Raw genomic sequence first — 16,264 nt, 5'->3', positions numbered from 1 at the left:
TAAATGTGCATTTAGACCTCAGTTGTTGTTGTTTTTGTAAGTGATGTGCTTTAAACCATTGTATGTTGAATTGAGATTTTAACATGAGAATTCATGTAATTTGACAAAGTGTGTTTTAGTCATTATTTACTGTTTTAGTAAGATCTGATTGTTCTGTTGGTTGGATTGAGATGGTTTGCACCTGTGAATAATAGCCTATTTATACTTCTCACCATGTAAGAAATCATAGACAAAGGCTATTAGCTGAAACGTTGGTTAATCAATCCAAAAAGTAGGCTCCTGTATTTGTAAGTGAGTGTGTGTTTTTGTATCCTCTCTACATAGATTTGGTATCTTCTGCTCCTCGGATGGTGTGCGTGTGCTTGATTTAGGCCTGTTTTATTATGTTCTGACAACAGGTGCACAGACAGAACTGAATGCTGCGATCCAAGAGAAAGTGCTTTTTTCTGGCTTACTGTAAACGTGTAACGACTTCCTCTTCTTGGTGAAGTATAAGAGAATCTGTTTGCTGGTTAATACAAAGTCCCTTTAAGGTTTTTTAGGGTCTTCTATATCTCCATTGTCAGTAATGTGATAACGTGCATGCTTCAGCTGAACGCTGCAATTATTTTAAGCGGCAATTATACATTTGTGAAAAAATACTTTGTTCCAACTAAATAATTAAATAAAAAAATAAACTAATACTTTCATAAAATAAATATACAATTTAAAAAATATAAAATGTTCATTTAAAAAATATTTTCATAAAACCTTAGAAAAAGTGTGCTGTTTTGTATTTTGAGTAATCTCTGTGTGTGTCTAGGTGAAAGATGAGCATTGTCAGTGATGTTTAACAGATGCTCTTACATGAGTAGGTTTTTGGAAAATATGATATGGGAAATGCAAGCTGTAGTTTTGCTGCTGTGATCAATTGTAAAAAAAAAAAAAAAAAAAGGGATCCAGTTTGTGCAGATGTTTTGGTCTCCTGGCTCTATTGTTGTGTGAGAACAGTTTATGGAAGATGTGCAGATGTTTTGGTCTCCTGGCTCTGTTGTTGTGTGAGAGCAGTTTATGGAAGATTTGGAAAGAGAGGAGGGTGATGATTTTCTGCCTTTTTGATGTTTTTTCACAGAAATTATCCTCTAACTCCTCTTTTTTTCTTTCTTCCCTTCACAGTCTGAAGTGCGGCACAGCTGTGAATGCATGTGAAGCTGATGTTTCTGTGGAAATATTTAAGTCTTATAGATCTGGTCGTACCGGTGCCGCCAGAAAGAGCCACAAATGCTAAAAAGATGACCAAGAGGTGTGGAATGTACTTCATTCCAAGGATCTACCGCTTAAGATTTAACCAGTAATACTGAAGCACAGATACAGTTTTGACAGATCAGTGCTAGATTTTCATCCTACTTCTCCATCAGGTTGAGAAAGAGAAGACATCCTCTATCCCTTATATTTAAGATGGCTTATTATTTATTGACCAGGATTACTGGGTTTGAATCTCATCACAAGTGTATTCTGAATAACCTGTAGTGGTTGATCAATGTATAATCTGCTGTTGCAGTGTTACAGTCGAACTTCCCTCCCCATAAACCTCTTTCTTTGATTGGCCACCAGAATCAGGCGATTTGATGTGAAGAGTGGGATTGTGTAGTAACTTGCAAACTAGTTATCTATTAGATTGTTAAAATCTTAGATAAGATGAAATGTAATTCATTGATGGAAAAACAACCCACCTTATTTAAAAGGAACTACATTACAGAGCATCTTAAATGCCAGTTTTGTCTTAAATTTGTGGGTGCTTTCTAATTCACATTATACACTACTGTTATTTTTATTTTTTTTTAAAGAAAATAATACTTTTTGAGCACCAAATCAGCATGTTGGAATGATTTCAGAAGAATCATGTGACACCTAAAACTCAAGTAATGAAGCTGAAAATTAATCTTTTCTATCACAGGAATACATTTTAAATACAGTATTTCACACAATATTACTGTTTTCACTATATTTCTGATCAAATAAATGAAGTCTTGATCTTACCAATCTTACAGACCCTAAACTGTTTAACGTGGATATATATATATATATATATATATATATATATATATATATATATATATATCAGAAATAGTTTATAAAAGTGCATTATTTTTATTAATTATTAATCAATTTAAATCACAAATTGATCAAACTGATGTATTTAAATATTAAGTTTTAATGTAGTGTGTGTAGTGCATCTGATAAGTAAATACAACTTTTCAAGCATATCAAGGTAAGACCACTTTTGTATACATTCATGACACTTTATTTGGACAAACACAAATCTATTAATTCATGATTCTGAACATTAAACCTATTGACATCCTGTCTATGCACATTCCAGTTGACTGGAATGAGTCCACTCCCTTAAAACATGTCATTCACTCTGTTTGTGACCGCCACTCCCATGTACAAGCGTTAGACAGACAAACCAGTGCTCTCTCTAATGTGCAAAACCTCAATTTAATAAACATGACCCAACAGTTAACATTATCTGTCAGACTGCACTAAAATGTTGCATACTTTTTTACACTGCAAAAAAAAGCTATACAATCAGTGAAATGAACAATATTATGACAGATCTAAAACTGATCCATCACCCACATGTGATAATATCTCTCTTCTCGATATTTCCATGAAAATATAGGAACGGCTGAAATATCTTGCTAACAAATGTGAAATGAACTCAAATGACATCTCTGCACCATTGTACATCTTATAAACACACCTTTTAAGACTCACCCATCATACATTTTATTTACATAATAATTGATCTCCCTTACAATAATGTCCTCATGAAGAATGCAATAAATAAGTCATCTGTTAGGTTGATCATATCTGTTTTGTTAGCTAGGTTTCATGGCTTTGTTGAATCCTCGATGCCCCTGGCAAAGAGACGCACCAGCTGGCCATGAACTCTGTGGAAAGAGAGTCATATCAGGAAACATTCAAATGAGATGCAAAAAAGATGCAGATTTTTTGGTTTCAAACTCATAAACTTCGACTTGACATCAAATTTCATATGATTTGCTTACTTCATTGGAGCCAGATAATAAACAGGTAAACTGATGTTCAAACATCTGGCGTTGAAATGTAAATGTTTTATTGTTTTTAAAAGAACTCTCTCATAATAATAAAGGCTGCATTTATTTATTATAACAAAAACAGTAATATTATGAAATATTACTACAATTTACAGTTACCCTTTTCTATTTTAATATATTTTTTATGATATATATGATATGGTGGCAAAGCTATTACTCCAGTCTTCAGTGTCACATGATCCTTCAGGAATCATTAATCATTCTAATGTTCTGATTTGGCGCTTAACAAACATTTCCTGTTATCAATGTTGAAAACAGTTGTGTTCCTTAATATTTTTGTTATAACCATGATTTTTTTTCAGGATTCTTTAAAGAATATACATTTAAAAAGAATAGCTTTTATTGTCTTTACTGTCACATCGATCAATTTAATGCATCCTTGCCAAATAAAATTTATTTCATAAAAAAGAAAAGAAAAAAATTGCACTGATCACAAACTTTTAAATGGAAGTGTATGATGTAGTGTAATTTGCCAATATAAATTTTTAGCATTTAAATTTAAATGCTGACACACACACACACACACACACACACACACACACACACATATATATATATATATATATATATATATATATATATACACACATACACACACTTTTTTTTTGCGTGTTAGTTTTTGAATTAAATGGCTCTGACTTGCTCAGCAGACTGATCTCGGTACCTGCATGAGATCTCGGTGTGAGGTAGAATTTCTCCATCACAGTTCCACACTGATACCGAGCGAGGTTTAGTGCAGCAAGGCCCACACACGAAGCCTGGTCTCTTTACTCTACTCATTGCCACATTTCCTCTCTCCTTCCTCTCTGCGAGATGCTGCTGTGAGTGACCTGCAATGTTACTACAGCACAGTTTCTCTGGATCTTCCAGCACACTCTCAGTGGAGGCCTGAATTTCTCGATCAGCCCCCTCATACTCCTCCTCCTCCTCTTCTTCTTCTTCTTCTTCTTCTTCTCCTTCTCCAGGGGGTAGAGAAAACCGAACAGCCTTGACACGATAAACTTCAACAAAGGGCAGGTCAAACTGAAATGATAAAAGTTTTGTTTTTCTGACTGATTCAACTCTTAGTTTTTAGTTTATGTACTTGAATGTCATTTGGTTTTACCTGATCCTGTGTGTTTGTGTGCCTGTGAAGGTATGTGAGAAAACCCAGAGGGTTCGCTTCTCGCACCAGGATGAGGTCAGCCGTCCCATCGGCCAGGTGGGCGGATGGTGAAAGACCTTTTGGGCTCCGTGGACATGAGCTTGACATACAGGTGAGAGAGATACACTTGAACCTGCCTTCAATAGTCACCCACTCACCTGAGATAAAAACAATTGTAAAAGGTTCAATATCCTCATATCATTTAATCATCTTACCATTTTTTTTCTTAATAGTCTATATCACAAGTGCTTAATGTCTTTGTACTGTAGGTCCACCAAAACACACATTGGTGCTTACATGACAATGGTCAAATACAGATGTACAACATATGAACCCCATAGAGAGACACAACACAGTGTGATCCAGTAACAGGTCACAACAGATAACGCAGGCAGTCTTTATACAGACAGGCAGCAGATGGTCTTACCCTCTAACTCACTGCTGTACTGGCTCACATTAGCGCTGTAGAGGGAACTGGAGCTGTTAAAGTGGGGGAACAGCCTCTCTTTACTCTCTGAACACACTCGGCACCTACAAATGCACACGCAAACATGCTTTTAAAACATTTCTTGGAGCTGTACAAACCAAGACTAGCTGGTCAGAGTTATCCGTGAGGACTGCCATTCTCAAAAGCTGTTATTTTGCTGATGAAAAACCCTCCAAAGTATGCAATTTAAATATTGTTACCTTTGCTCATGGGCATGTAATTCCACATACAGGTTTAAAAACAAATAGAAACAAATAAAATATAAGTTAATTAGTATAAAATATTAATAAATAAATAAATAATATAAATAACAAACATAATATTTTTCATAATTTAATTTACATTTTCATAGATTTTTTTCAAATTATTTAATTACTATTTTTATTAGTAAAGTAATATTTCTTACTATTAATACTGCTACTACTATTTATTAAATAGACATAAAACTGAATTAATTTCATAATTATATATATCCAATTTTACTGACATTAAGTACTTGTGAGTGTTAAGAAAATATAAATAAAATCAGTATAAAAAAGTATTCAATACATCAAAAAAGTGTTTTTTTTTTTATAAATATAGATTTTTATAATGCTATATATATATATATATATATATATATATATATATATATATATATATATATATATATATAATTTTTTATCAAATTATGTATTTTTATTAAGAAGTATTAAAATCCCTTAATTTAAATTAAATTAAATTAATTAAATTAATCTTTATTCATTATTATTATTATATTATTATAATTATTATTATTATTCACTAAAGCCAGTTTAACTCACATAGGGGCTTTGTGAGTGCAGATTTTGAATGTTGTTTCAGTGGTAATTTAAAGAATAACATATAATGCATAACATTAGGTTGAATAAGTAAGGGATAATCAACGGCCAGCTATGCATTAAATGATTTGAATGCACAACATGGAGGCGAAGAACCACCTGACACACAGCAGAGGTATTAAAGGAGGCAGCTTCTTATTAAAGATGTTAACAATATTTGCACTGCAATATTTGACCGGAACGATAAAAATAACGTCTATTTTCGTCAGTTACAACTTGTTAGATTTTACTATGCTTAAGAAAAACACTGAGGAATTTCAGCCACTTGAGTTATGTTGATGTGGTAACTGCCAAGAACACTTCATTCCCAAAAGATGAGGCCACACTAATCAGAACACTAAACACCCAACCAAATCCATTTAACATATACATACATATGAATTGTCCCACTAGTCTACCCATAACAGTCGAGGGGGATTTGTTAATGTTCATACACAGTTCTGAGTTAGTCGTATCCTTCCAGTTCCTGGGATTTTGCACTGCTGCTGTTCCCAAGGTCAAAAACAGAACAAGAAATTCTGACCATAAAATCTACTTAAAATGCTTTTTATAGTCAGTGCACAAATACATCAAAAAGTATTTTGTTACAAATTACAAATACTTACTCATCAAATGTACTTAATTAAAATACAAAATACTGGTGTGAGAAATATATTTAATTAAAATACAAGTAATTTGTAATTTGAAAATACAAAAATACATACAATATTTACAAGCAATACAACACATTTAGTAATAGTGATATACACACATAAGAGAAAGAGAAGCGCTTTCCTCTCCTTGAACAACTAATAAATAACATATTCTTCAACCCTAACACTAGACACTAAAATATTATTGAGCAATAGCCAGGATGGAGTCTATTTACTTCAGCTTAATAATTTATTCTTCATATGGTAAAACTTTTAATTTAAGAAGACACACAAAACTGACCTTCTACAGACAGAAAACTAAGTAATGAAAAATGCTACCTTTTATCCTCAACAGGTGGGTAGTATGGCCTACAATTTAATTTTATATAACAATGTATATCACAAAACAGTTATTTTTAATTCATTTGATCGTTATTAGTAAAAATAAGCACAGAGATGCAAATAACAAACAACAGAACTAATACAATGTAGGAAGGATATATATAAAAGAAATAAAGATTATCATAAAGATCCTTTATGTTATTCATGTACAGTAGTCTAACTGTAGCATTTTAGTAAGAAATAACAGAAATAATCAAATATAATAAAACTGCATAGTCTTTATGAATTAAATGTAGATTGATCATTGTTAAAGCTACTTAAGTAATTCAGTCAAGAGCAGGGAGTTATTTAGTCTTATTGTCTGATTACAATTACGGATATAGACAGCAGCAGGTATGTTAGGCTGCTGTCACTTTAAGACGCATATATGGATCCAATATATCGAACCATATTTCTTAAGTTCACTTAAGACACAATGGACTGTGTTTATGTGAATACCATCAAGCATGAACATGCTTTTTTTCATTCATGTTTCATCACTCAAACGCAAACAAAAATTGAGCAGTCCTGTGAAACAATATATATTGTTATACTGCCTAGTCCTTGTCTAGGGACTAAGAGGATGTCTCAAGCGATTTCACTTTCAACAATGAAGCTTAACTCCTAAAAATGCTCATATTTTGCTGTTAAAGGGGCTATATGTAGAATTCAGAAAACCTTGTTATTAGTGACACCGTTGGCCATTAAGTGAAGTTTATTAAGTGAGTGACAACCAAAATGGGATTCACAGATGAGGTTCATTAAATTTATTATCGTTTCCTTTGGATTTTCCCGGCAAACACATAAAAAAACCTTCACATAAAAAAACCCTCACATAAAAATTGGTCAACAGGTTTCATCTAATTTTTTTTTAAGTTTCATTACATGCTGTTCACACATTGGCAGTAAAAAAAAAAAAAAAAAAAGATTAATACTTGAAAATGCTTTCATATAGCCCCTTTAAAAATGTAATTTTGTCCATAGAAACAAATAGCTAACTTTAGCTAGCAAGAAAATTCACAAGTACTAGAGCAGCACAGCTATTTACAAATTGCTCTTTTTTTCTGTCCTGTAATTCAGTGAGCAATATCTAATGCACTGAGCACCAAAATACAAATGACAAAACACATTTAATTTAAATACTGCCCATCTCTGTGTGTGTATGTGTATGTGTATGTGTATGTGTATATATATATATATATAAAAGAGAGAGAGAGCGAGAGAGAGAGAGAGAGAGAAGCCAATAAAATCTTTAATATAAACCTATACTGTATTTTTTTTTTAATTTTTTTTTTATTTTTTTAAATTTGTATACATAGATTATTGGAGTATGTTTTACAAGAAAATACTTTATCAGTCTTTCTACTTCAAAATTTCAAGTTTAAGTCAATATGTTAATTGCTGTTTCTCTGAGATTTACTAGCAATTTCTGAGTGAAAATTATTTCTAAACCAATTTTTTTGTCAGTGTATATATAATATATTTATATGCAAGTAAAATGTTTCTAATATGATTTCCAGGTAAAAGGACTAATGCAGATCTTTACCCTGAGAGGCAGCGAGTGTTGTCCCGTGGGCTGGATATATGGGAATCAGCAGGGAGGTACTGCACTTGCCCTGGATAGCTCCTGTTACACAAGTACACCATACAACCTACGAGCAGAGCAAACAGACATGGAAATATGAGCAGAGATAGGACTGAGGACTCTTTCTCCTCTCACAATTATGATTATAAGTATTAAGGTCAGAGGTGGAAAGTAACAAATTACATTTACTTGCGTTACTGTAATTGAGTAGCTTTTTTGTCTACTTCTACTTTTTCCAAGTAATTTTTAAAATCTGTAATTTTACTTTTACTTAAGTATATTTTTTTGAAGTATTGTACTTCGCTACATTTTAAACGCATTAATTACGGAGTAAAAAAAATCGCTCCCTGGAAACTACTGCAGTAAATAATAGGCAGGAGAACAAACTGGTGCTAAAATCACAAGAAAGATGAAGACGGACAGACAGGTGTTATGGTGCAGACCCAGCTGAAAACGAAACCCTATAGTATTCTGCTAAAGTTGAACTCGAAGGAAATGAACTGAACCCCATGCCCATATTTATGCTCTATTATGCAGTGTAGCCTAAGCTGTGTGTTTGCCTAGGGAGACCAAACTAGCAGTTTATAAAATCTTGACATCAACCCTTCACGAGCATGTAGAGATAAGGTTAATACTTGCATTGTTGCATTGGTGGTTTAAATGAAGCTTTGACAGTTTAGCAAAAGTTTTTGCACAAATTAGCCAAAAAGACAGTGTTGCAGGGTGTGCGATCTGCCAGGTAATTGTTGTTATAACGATGTGCAATTTGACATTATCAGTATTTTGCCAAAAGCCAAACAAAACACTCCTACAGAGTGCCGTGAAGTCTAGCAGATTCGCGCGCACATTTAGTGTGCTTCTTTCACTGCCTGATTCAGTCTGTTAAAATGCATTTAAAATGATCACAAAATTGAAGATATAGGGGCAAAAAAATTATATATTTATATAATTTCATATAGAAAATCAGTATCACATGAGGAGTGGATTTTCTCTTCCAAAAATCAGCATGATTACATAGTTGTTATTTTTTAGAACAGTTCAATAAATAAGAAGTTCATTAAGAGACTTGCGGTTTAGACATCATATTCCCGGTTTTTCCATAACAAAAATAATTCCAAACACAGTTTTGCGTCTCTGAGGAATGACGGTGTTTCGTTCCTGAATGAATCAACCGTTTAAATGATTCGGTTCAATCGCAAATAACAGTGCCTTGCTGACACCTACTGGCGATTTTAATTTCACATTTAATGTATTATTTTATTATTTTTTTATAATTTAAAATGAGTACTCAACATTTTATGTCTTATATATCAAAAAATTATTTCTGCATGTGTAACTCCAGGTTGAATGCATTCACATGTCCTGCATTAAACAGTGTGTAAAGACATTTAAATGCCACTTCAGATGCAGCTTCTCTGCATTGAAGAGATTAATTTTGTTGATACTGATTTAATTTGCCTGGTAACAGCCCAAATGCCTTATTATTATAAATAACTGATTCCTTCAACTGGTTTGAGATTTAAAGGCCTATCCCTGAGGAGTTTATATTAGTTATTGGGTGGTGTTTGTTATTTAGAGTTTAGTTCCAACCCTGCTCCAACACACCTACCTTGTAGTTTTCAAATAAACCTAAATGATTAGATTAGCTGGATCAGGTGTTTAATTAGGGTTATATCTAAACTGTGCAGGACACTGTGGCCCTCCAGGAACTGAGTTTGACACCCTTGGTCCCATTTTTGCCTCCCTCCCACTGTTAAAATGTAACTAAGTAATTTTTACTCTGAGTAAATTTTAAACGAGCTACTTTTTTACTTTTACTTGAGTAGATTTTTAGACTGGTACTTTTACTTGTACTTAAGTAAAATTTCATTCATGTAATGGTACTTTTACTTGAGTAGAATATTTTCATACTCTTTCCACCTCTGATTAAGGTAAGTAATAAGTGTTGACCTATCAGTATTCAGTCTAAACTATATTTTCAAGTGATTTAAAAACAGCTGATTCCTTCCATTGATACCTGAATAATCATATCTGAGAGGGCCCATCCAGCGGTGCCTTTCACTCTCTGCCAAAACATCTCCATAGAAACCGTAGCCCACCATAGAGACAAAATAACGCACCAGTGTTGACTGATAATGGACAGAACACACATCCAGAGGCTGAGAGTCTCCTGGTGAGTGAAAAAGGAAAAAGATCCAGTTATGTAGTGTATTCATTATTACTCATATTTCTGTTTTCTAATCTATTTTATATTGTGTTGAATCAGATAAGATTTTTAAAGAGAAAAAAATCAAAGAAATTAAAATAAATGAAAAATATGTGAAAAAATTTATCAATGTTCAGCAACCTTATGCAAATTGGTACAATTGGTAGCTTTACCATGTGAGTAATAAGACAGAGTGGAACATTATTTTTATATTCTTCCTTTTTAAATATTTAATAAAAATGAATAAAAGCTGCATATATATGTTCATAATTTTATTTAGGGCTGCTGTACTGTGGGTCATTCTGCACGGTTTAATTGCACTTACAGCAGCACTGCAAATGTTTGCACTTTGATCGACTTCTTATGGTTTATTGCTCTTAAAAAAATGAAAATGTTGCAGAGACCCACTGAAGATGATGTGCAGATTACCAATGATGATGTGCAGCGTCGATGTCACAGGGTCATTAATGCCCATGGTAGTGAAACACACACAATCTGTAGAGCCTGTGGAGAACAGTGAACATAGGGAGGTTAACTAACACTCCTCTCACTATCTAAACCATGCATCTGACTGACACATCAGTGTTATGAACACACTGCGATCGCCACCCTCTTTGGCACACGTCAGTCACGGAGCTATGCAAACATTCACCTGCTGGAATAATGCCAATGTGGAGGTCACACGGCTGCAGCATTACGGTCGGGTCATGTTCTGAAACTCCCACCTCCTGCTGGGTTCGTCCAATCACACCGTGCAGCAGCTCGCTGAACATGCCGTCTCCACCCACGCATATGACTCTAAAGGGAAAAAAAAATTGACTGAAAATATGTAAGAGCTTTGAATAACCTTCCTAATCCCTAAATATAGAGTATTATCAGCAGACTTGATCGAAATATATTTCTATGATTACCCTTTTGGTATTTAGGCAACACTTGTGTTTAAACAACAAAATATGAAGGATGGGCTCATGTGACAAGAATTATTACAATGACACCATTGTTACCACACTTCCTTGAATCTTTATTCAGAGGAATGACCACAGAAGGATAACTTACCCATCAAACCCTGTTAAGTCTTTCTTCAGAATGTAGTCTCTGGCTTGATTTGCTCGTTCAGTCACTAGAAACAAGAAGCATCCCCCAGTTTTATTTCAAATCGCTCTTTATCTTTTTAAAGGCGTCATATAATTTGAAACCTAGTTTTCCTTGATCTTTTGAAATAAGAGAGTTGCTCCCTGTATGAATTTTCAGTACACAAAATGACTCCAAAAATGTAATTAATTACATTTACATCAAATGACCCCTACAATTATTATATAAATGAACAAAAGCACTTTTACTAATTTTATAATTAAACTAACCATCATACTTATTTATTATTATTATTAATACTTAAACATGCCGGGGAAAGATATTACATACATACAGTACATATATATACTGTATATATCACAAATACTACACCATTCAAAATACAGAAAAATACAATTTTGAAAGGTTTTTCAATTATTTCAAAAACTTATGTTCACCAAGGCTGCATTTATTTCAAAGATACAGTAAAAACTGAATACCAAATAGAAATCTTTCATATGAAATCTTAATTTAATAGTAGAAAATACATTTTAAATAACATTTTAAAAGTATTTAAATTTAATGTGTCCTTGATGAAAGATTTAAAAATGTTTTAAAATAAAATAATTTAAAAAACAAGCTTACTAACCTCAAATATTTGAATGACAGTGTGCATATATGTAATGTAGTTTTATTATATATATATATATATATATATATATATATATATATATATATATATATATATATATATATATGAATTATGATTTGACCCCTTTAAAATGCATATTATAAAATAAAAATAGACTATAAAAATAAATAATGTAAACTAATAATAGGGACATGCTATTTTGTCTCACAATTGAATTCATTTGATTTTATAACTTTGCTACTTAATTGAGCCCTCTTACCAAGTCTCGATAAAGATCTACGGATGTTACTTGATAACTGTACTACCTGACGTGCACGGCGTATCACAGACCAAGCAGTGGGACACTTGATAACTGCTCAGTTATTGAACGGTACAGATAGAGTCTCAGTATCTCACCCACAACATGAGAGCTGATGCCAGCCAGCTCAAACAGAGGGGCCACTAGAGAGTGAAAGATCTGTTTCCCCCTCTTCTTTCCTCCAAAAGGATTAATGAACACTAACAACCTGTGAGGACGCGAGGGGCCTGAGAAAAGAGAAGTAGATGAAGGGAGAGATGTTAATGAGTCATTAGAGAATAATGAGTCTGGATGAATGATTAAGGGTGTTGTTTTCAGCTTTACGTACTGTGGGTTTTGAGTGCGGTTCGGAGTTGAGTGATCCATTGATCCCGGACACCCCGGCTAGGACAGCAGAACTGGGTCCTGCCCAGACTCCACGGTACTCTAATGCCTTTTCCTTTGCTGTTGCGCTTCACATAGAATACTTACATGATTAGAAAAAGACAAAAACAAGTTTACATCATTAACATCACTGTTTTTGATCCCTATGCAAGAATTAACTTTCAGAAACTTACATGTAAAATCAAGATCAGTGTCCTCTACTTTCTTCTGGGGTTGGATCTCAACTCGACCCTCCTTCACCCCAATCACCTCTGACACCGGCACTGAAACTAAGAACAACAGACAGACACTTTACGCTCTTGCATAAGTGATATACCCATTTCTCATATTCTCAAGAAACATTCCACCATTCCTACTCGGGCCTTTTTTTATGCAAACGTCTTTTATGTTCAAGGTGTACCATGTTTTTTGTTAAGCCTGGATGGTGCTGTTCAACTTGTTTTGAGGTCGTCAGAATGCAGTCAAAGACAAATTGCCAGCAAGGAGGGACTTTCAAACATTATTTTCATTCATGAGTTGAGCATTGAGCGATACACATACTGTAAGTTTTTGGATTATTCTATTGAATCCAATCCAACTCTGTCTCTGGATCATGTTCCAAAATTTATATTGTAATGCAAATAAAAGAAACTCAAACAGAACTATGGATATAGTACACAGAGTATGACTAATCTTTTTCTGTATGTCTTGTCAGTAATTAAACTTATAAATAATCATGCACTCGACATCAGTTCATATGGTGGTTAAGCATCTACATGTTTTATGGCTCTACTTCATCCTAATTTTTAACCAATTATTAACAGCAAATTATTCTATTATTATCTTTAAGGTTTTTTTGTTGTTGTTGTTGCCTATCAACAATAAATGCTGTTGACCTGGGCTGATATATTATTAAACTAATTATTGTTATTAATATCAGTACCTCGGTCCATTACATACAAAGGTGGTATTTTTCTTCAGAAGACAGCGATTTCCATCTCACGTGAGTAAATAATTTTTAAAGTTCTCAAAATTACTGAGTGTGTCATTAATTAAAAATGATACATTATGCATTTAAATTATTATATTGCAATTAATTATCTACCAAAATAAGAGTGACTTTAAGTGAATGATGTGTCAAAGGAATCATAACGTTTTTGTTTCTATTGCTCTTCTTTATCCCAATACCAAAAATTATTAGCTAATTATTTTAATTTTAAAAGTTTTTTTTTGTTATTTATTAAAAATAATATAAGTCTTCATCTCATGAGTAAACATAATTTTTTTATATCTCTCAAAAGTGCTATTCATTTCTTTTATAATTATGCTATCAAAAAATGACCAAGTGCGCCTTTAATCGAATGGAATGCATTTAAAGAATTTTGCGATTACTCATCTACAAATAATAGTGACTTCAAACAAATAACAGGAACTGAAAACAATTACTACCTCAGTATAGTACCTTTTATATCCCATGTAATTTTGTCATACACCTTAAGCACACCCACAATGTGATCTTGAGTACACGTAGGCTATTAGCTTTTAAGCCGACTGATTTAAATAACAGCTGTCTTAAAACTTTGTCTGTCTACAGCACCTACACCGCATTATCGGGCCTCAAAGATAATGAATATCGTACTTGTTTTCTTCTCCCGGTTCCTCTCGTCGATCTCAGTCCAGCTGAAGTACCATCCGCTGAGGAAAGCCCTGTAGCGTTTATTACCGATCCAAAGACTCGACTCGACTCTCACCGAATCTGTCTCCATCGCCTCTATAGTACTTTCATTTATCTAGTATTTTATCCATGCAAGAATTTCGAAGTTGGTCAAGACATCTAACATTTGAAGCGAAGAAATATAAGCTTTAGTATGTTTAGAAGTTGGTTATAAAGAGCCTCCGTGTGACATAAGTTTATGTAAGGTAAGTTCCGATACATTAGCCCGGCTGCGTCTTTACCTGTTTGACTGTTCATGCACCTGTCCTGGAAAATTTGCATAAGCAAGTCTCATTGGATAAACATCATATGAATATGTAGATTGTAACCGTAATTCATTACTGTAAAAGATCAGGCCAACGGGCTACTTTCAAAAGCTTTCTTTTATGAAGTAAATTTCAACTTTACGAAATAAAACTTTAAATTACGGTGTCTCGTGTTATTAATAAGTTAGGTTTTATGGATTTTAATGTTGGAATAAGTTCTGTCTGTGCAATGGTGAGTTAGTGAAATACAGACTAGCCTACATATAAATACTCTCTGTAAATGGACGCTGTCGAAAAATAAATGATATATGGATAAATAAAATCACCGTATAACCTGCAGGGAATAGCAATAACACAGGATATTAATGTAGTCTTGTCCTTTTTGTGCAACCTTTGTTTCTGCTGTCAACATACAGTTGGTGACTGACTGGTATGACTAGATGACATGACGGTTGAAAAGTGTTATGAAGTGTCAAGTTTTTTTTTTCTTTCTGTTTCTTGGTGCAGGATGCAATAACTGAGATTAGTCTGAACACATACAATATGGACATCAAATGTCACAAACACAAGTCCCAATCTTGCTTGACTGCATCTTTGGTCTATTTTTGTGTTTCTTCTCTTCCTTCATAAACCAGGAAAGTTGACTTTCCCGAAAAGCTGCTTAACTCGCCTGACTGCAACATGAAAAGGGTTCCCTAAAGATTGTATCTCCAAACAGAAATTGAAGTTATCAAATCTTAAGGTTTTTTTATTTTAATTTTCTTCACTTGCTAACATGTTAGAATAAAAAAAGTTGCATGCAATCTTTGTCGCTAATAATTCTTTTATTTTCATATTGCATAACATGCCATTAATTATATTGATTTAGACCTTAATTAAAGATGACACAAAAAGACGTATGCCCTGCCAAAAGAAACCCTTTTCAGTCTATTCCAGTTTGGTTTGTAATGTACTGTAGGCTACTTGTGACAAGCCTGTACCTTGATTTCAGAACAGTTACTTGTAACTTCCAGCAGGTGGAGACAACAGTTTAGATATGCATATGCACTGCTCGTAACGAAATACAACTGATATTGGTTTTCCTAAATTTAATGAGATACCCGTTATCGTCAATACTATTATTCAATATTTTTTTTTTTATTCTACGTTTTCAGCTTTTAGATTATTTTCCGATATTCGTGTGTACCTTACAGGCATAATTTTCCCTCTCAAGCTGTCATTTTGGCAACTTTGATGTGAGGGTTTAAAGAAACTTAATCCAAAATCAATAGCGTGAGATATTTAATTACAGTCAGCTACATCATCAAATGTAACAATCTGACATTATCCATTTCGTGTCGCAAGCAGCGTGCATCTGCATTTCCACAGACACAGAGATGCATCTTGGCTGCTTTCTCAATAATCATTCTCTACAGTTTTGTTTTGGAGTTGTTAGAGGAAATCCAGCTGGGCAGATGAACAGCTGCTCTACGAACTCATGGCA

The 16,264-nt window shown here is 33.5% G+C and overlaps 1 protein-coding gene across 2 annotated transcripts; it reads right to left on the bottom strand.

The window, feature by feature from the left end:
* Positions 1-2,285: 2,285 nt before the first annotated feature.
* LOC109055268 (ceramide kinase-like) lies at positions 2,286-14,760 on the bottom strand. 2 transcript variants are annotated; one of them, XM_042713787.1, is made up of 13 exons: positions 14,441-14,760; positions 12,996-13,091; positions 12,767-12,904; positions 12,537-12,665; positions 11,474-11,537; positions 11,070-11,215; positions 10,847-10,921; positions 10,229-10,381; positions 8,173-8,278; positions 4,694-4,797; positions 4,228-4,424; positions 3,787-4,145; positions 2,286-2,936 (listed from the first exon to the last, which is right to left on the bottom strand). In XM_042713787.1, exons 1-13 carry the CDS (start codon positions 14,565-14,567, stop codon positions 2,876-2,878), a joined length of 1,755 nt encoding a protein of 584 aa, XP_042569721.1. In that variant the 5' UTR covers positions 14,568-14,760; the 3' UTR covers positions 2,286-2,875. The 2 variants fall into 2 exon arrangements, with proteins under 2 accessions (XP_042569721.1, XP_042569722.1); XM_042713788.1 differs by lacking the exon at positions 14,441-14,760 and having other exon boundaries at positions 12,767-12,890; positions 12,996-13,014.
* Between the last annotated feature and the right edge of the window lie 1,504 nt (positions 14,761-16,264).

Source organism: Cyprinus carpio, chromosome A23, assembly GCF_018340385.1.
Source record: "Cyprinus carpio isolate SPL01 chromosome A23, ASM1834038v1, whole genome shotgun sequence".
Classification (NCBI taxonomy): Eukaryota; Metazoa; Chordata; class Actinopteri; order Cypriniformes; family Cyprinidae; genus Cyprinus; species Cyprinus carpio.
This window is presented reverse-complemented; position numbering and strand designations above follow the sequence as displayed.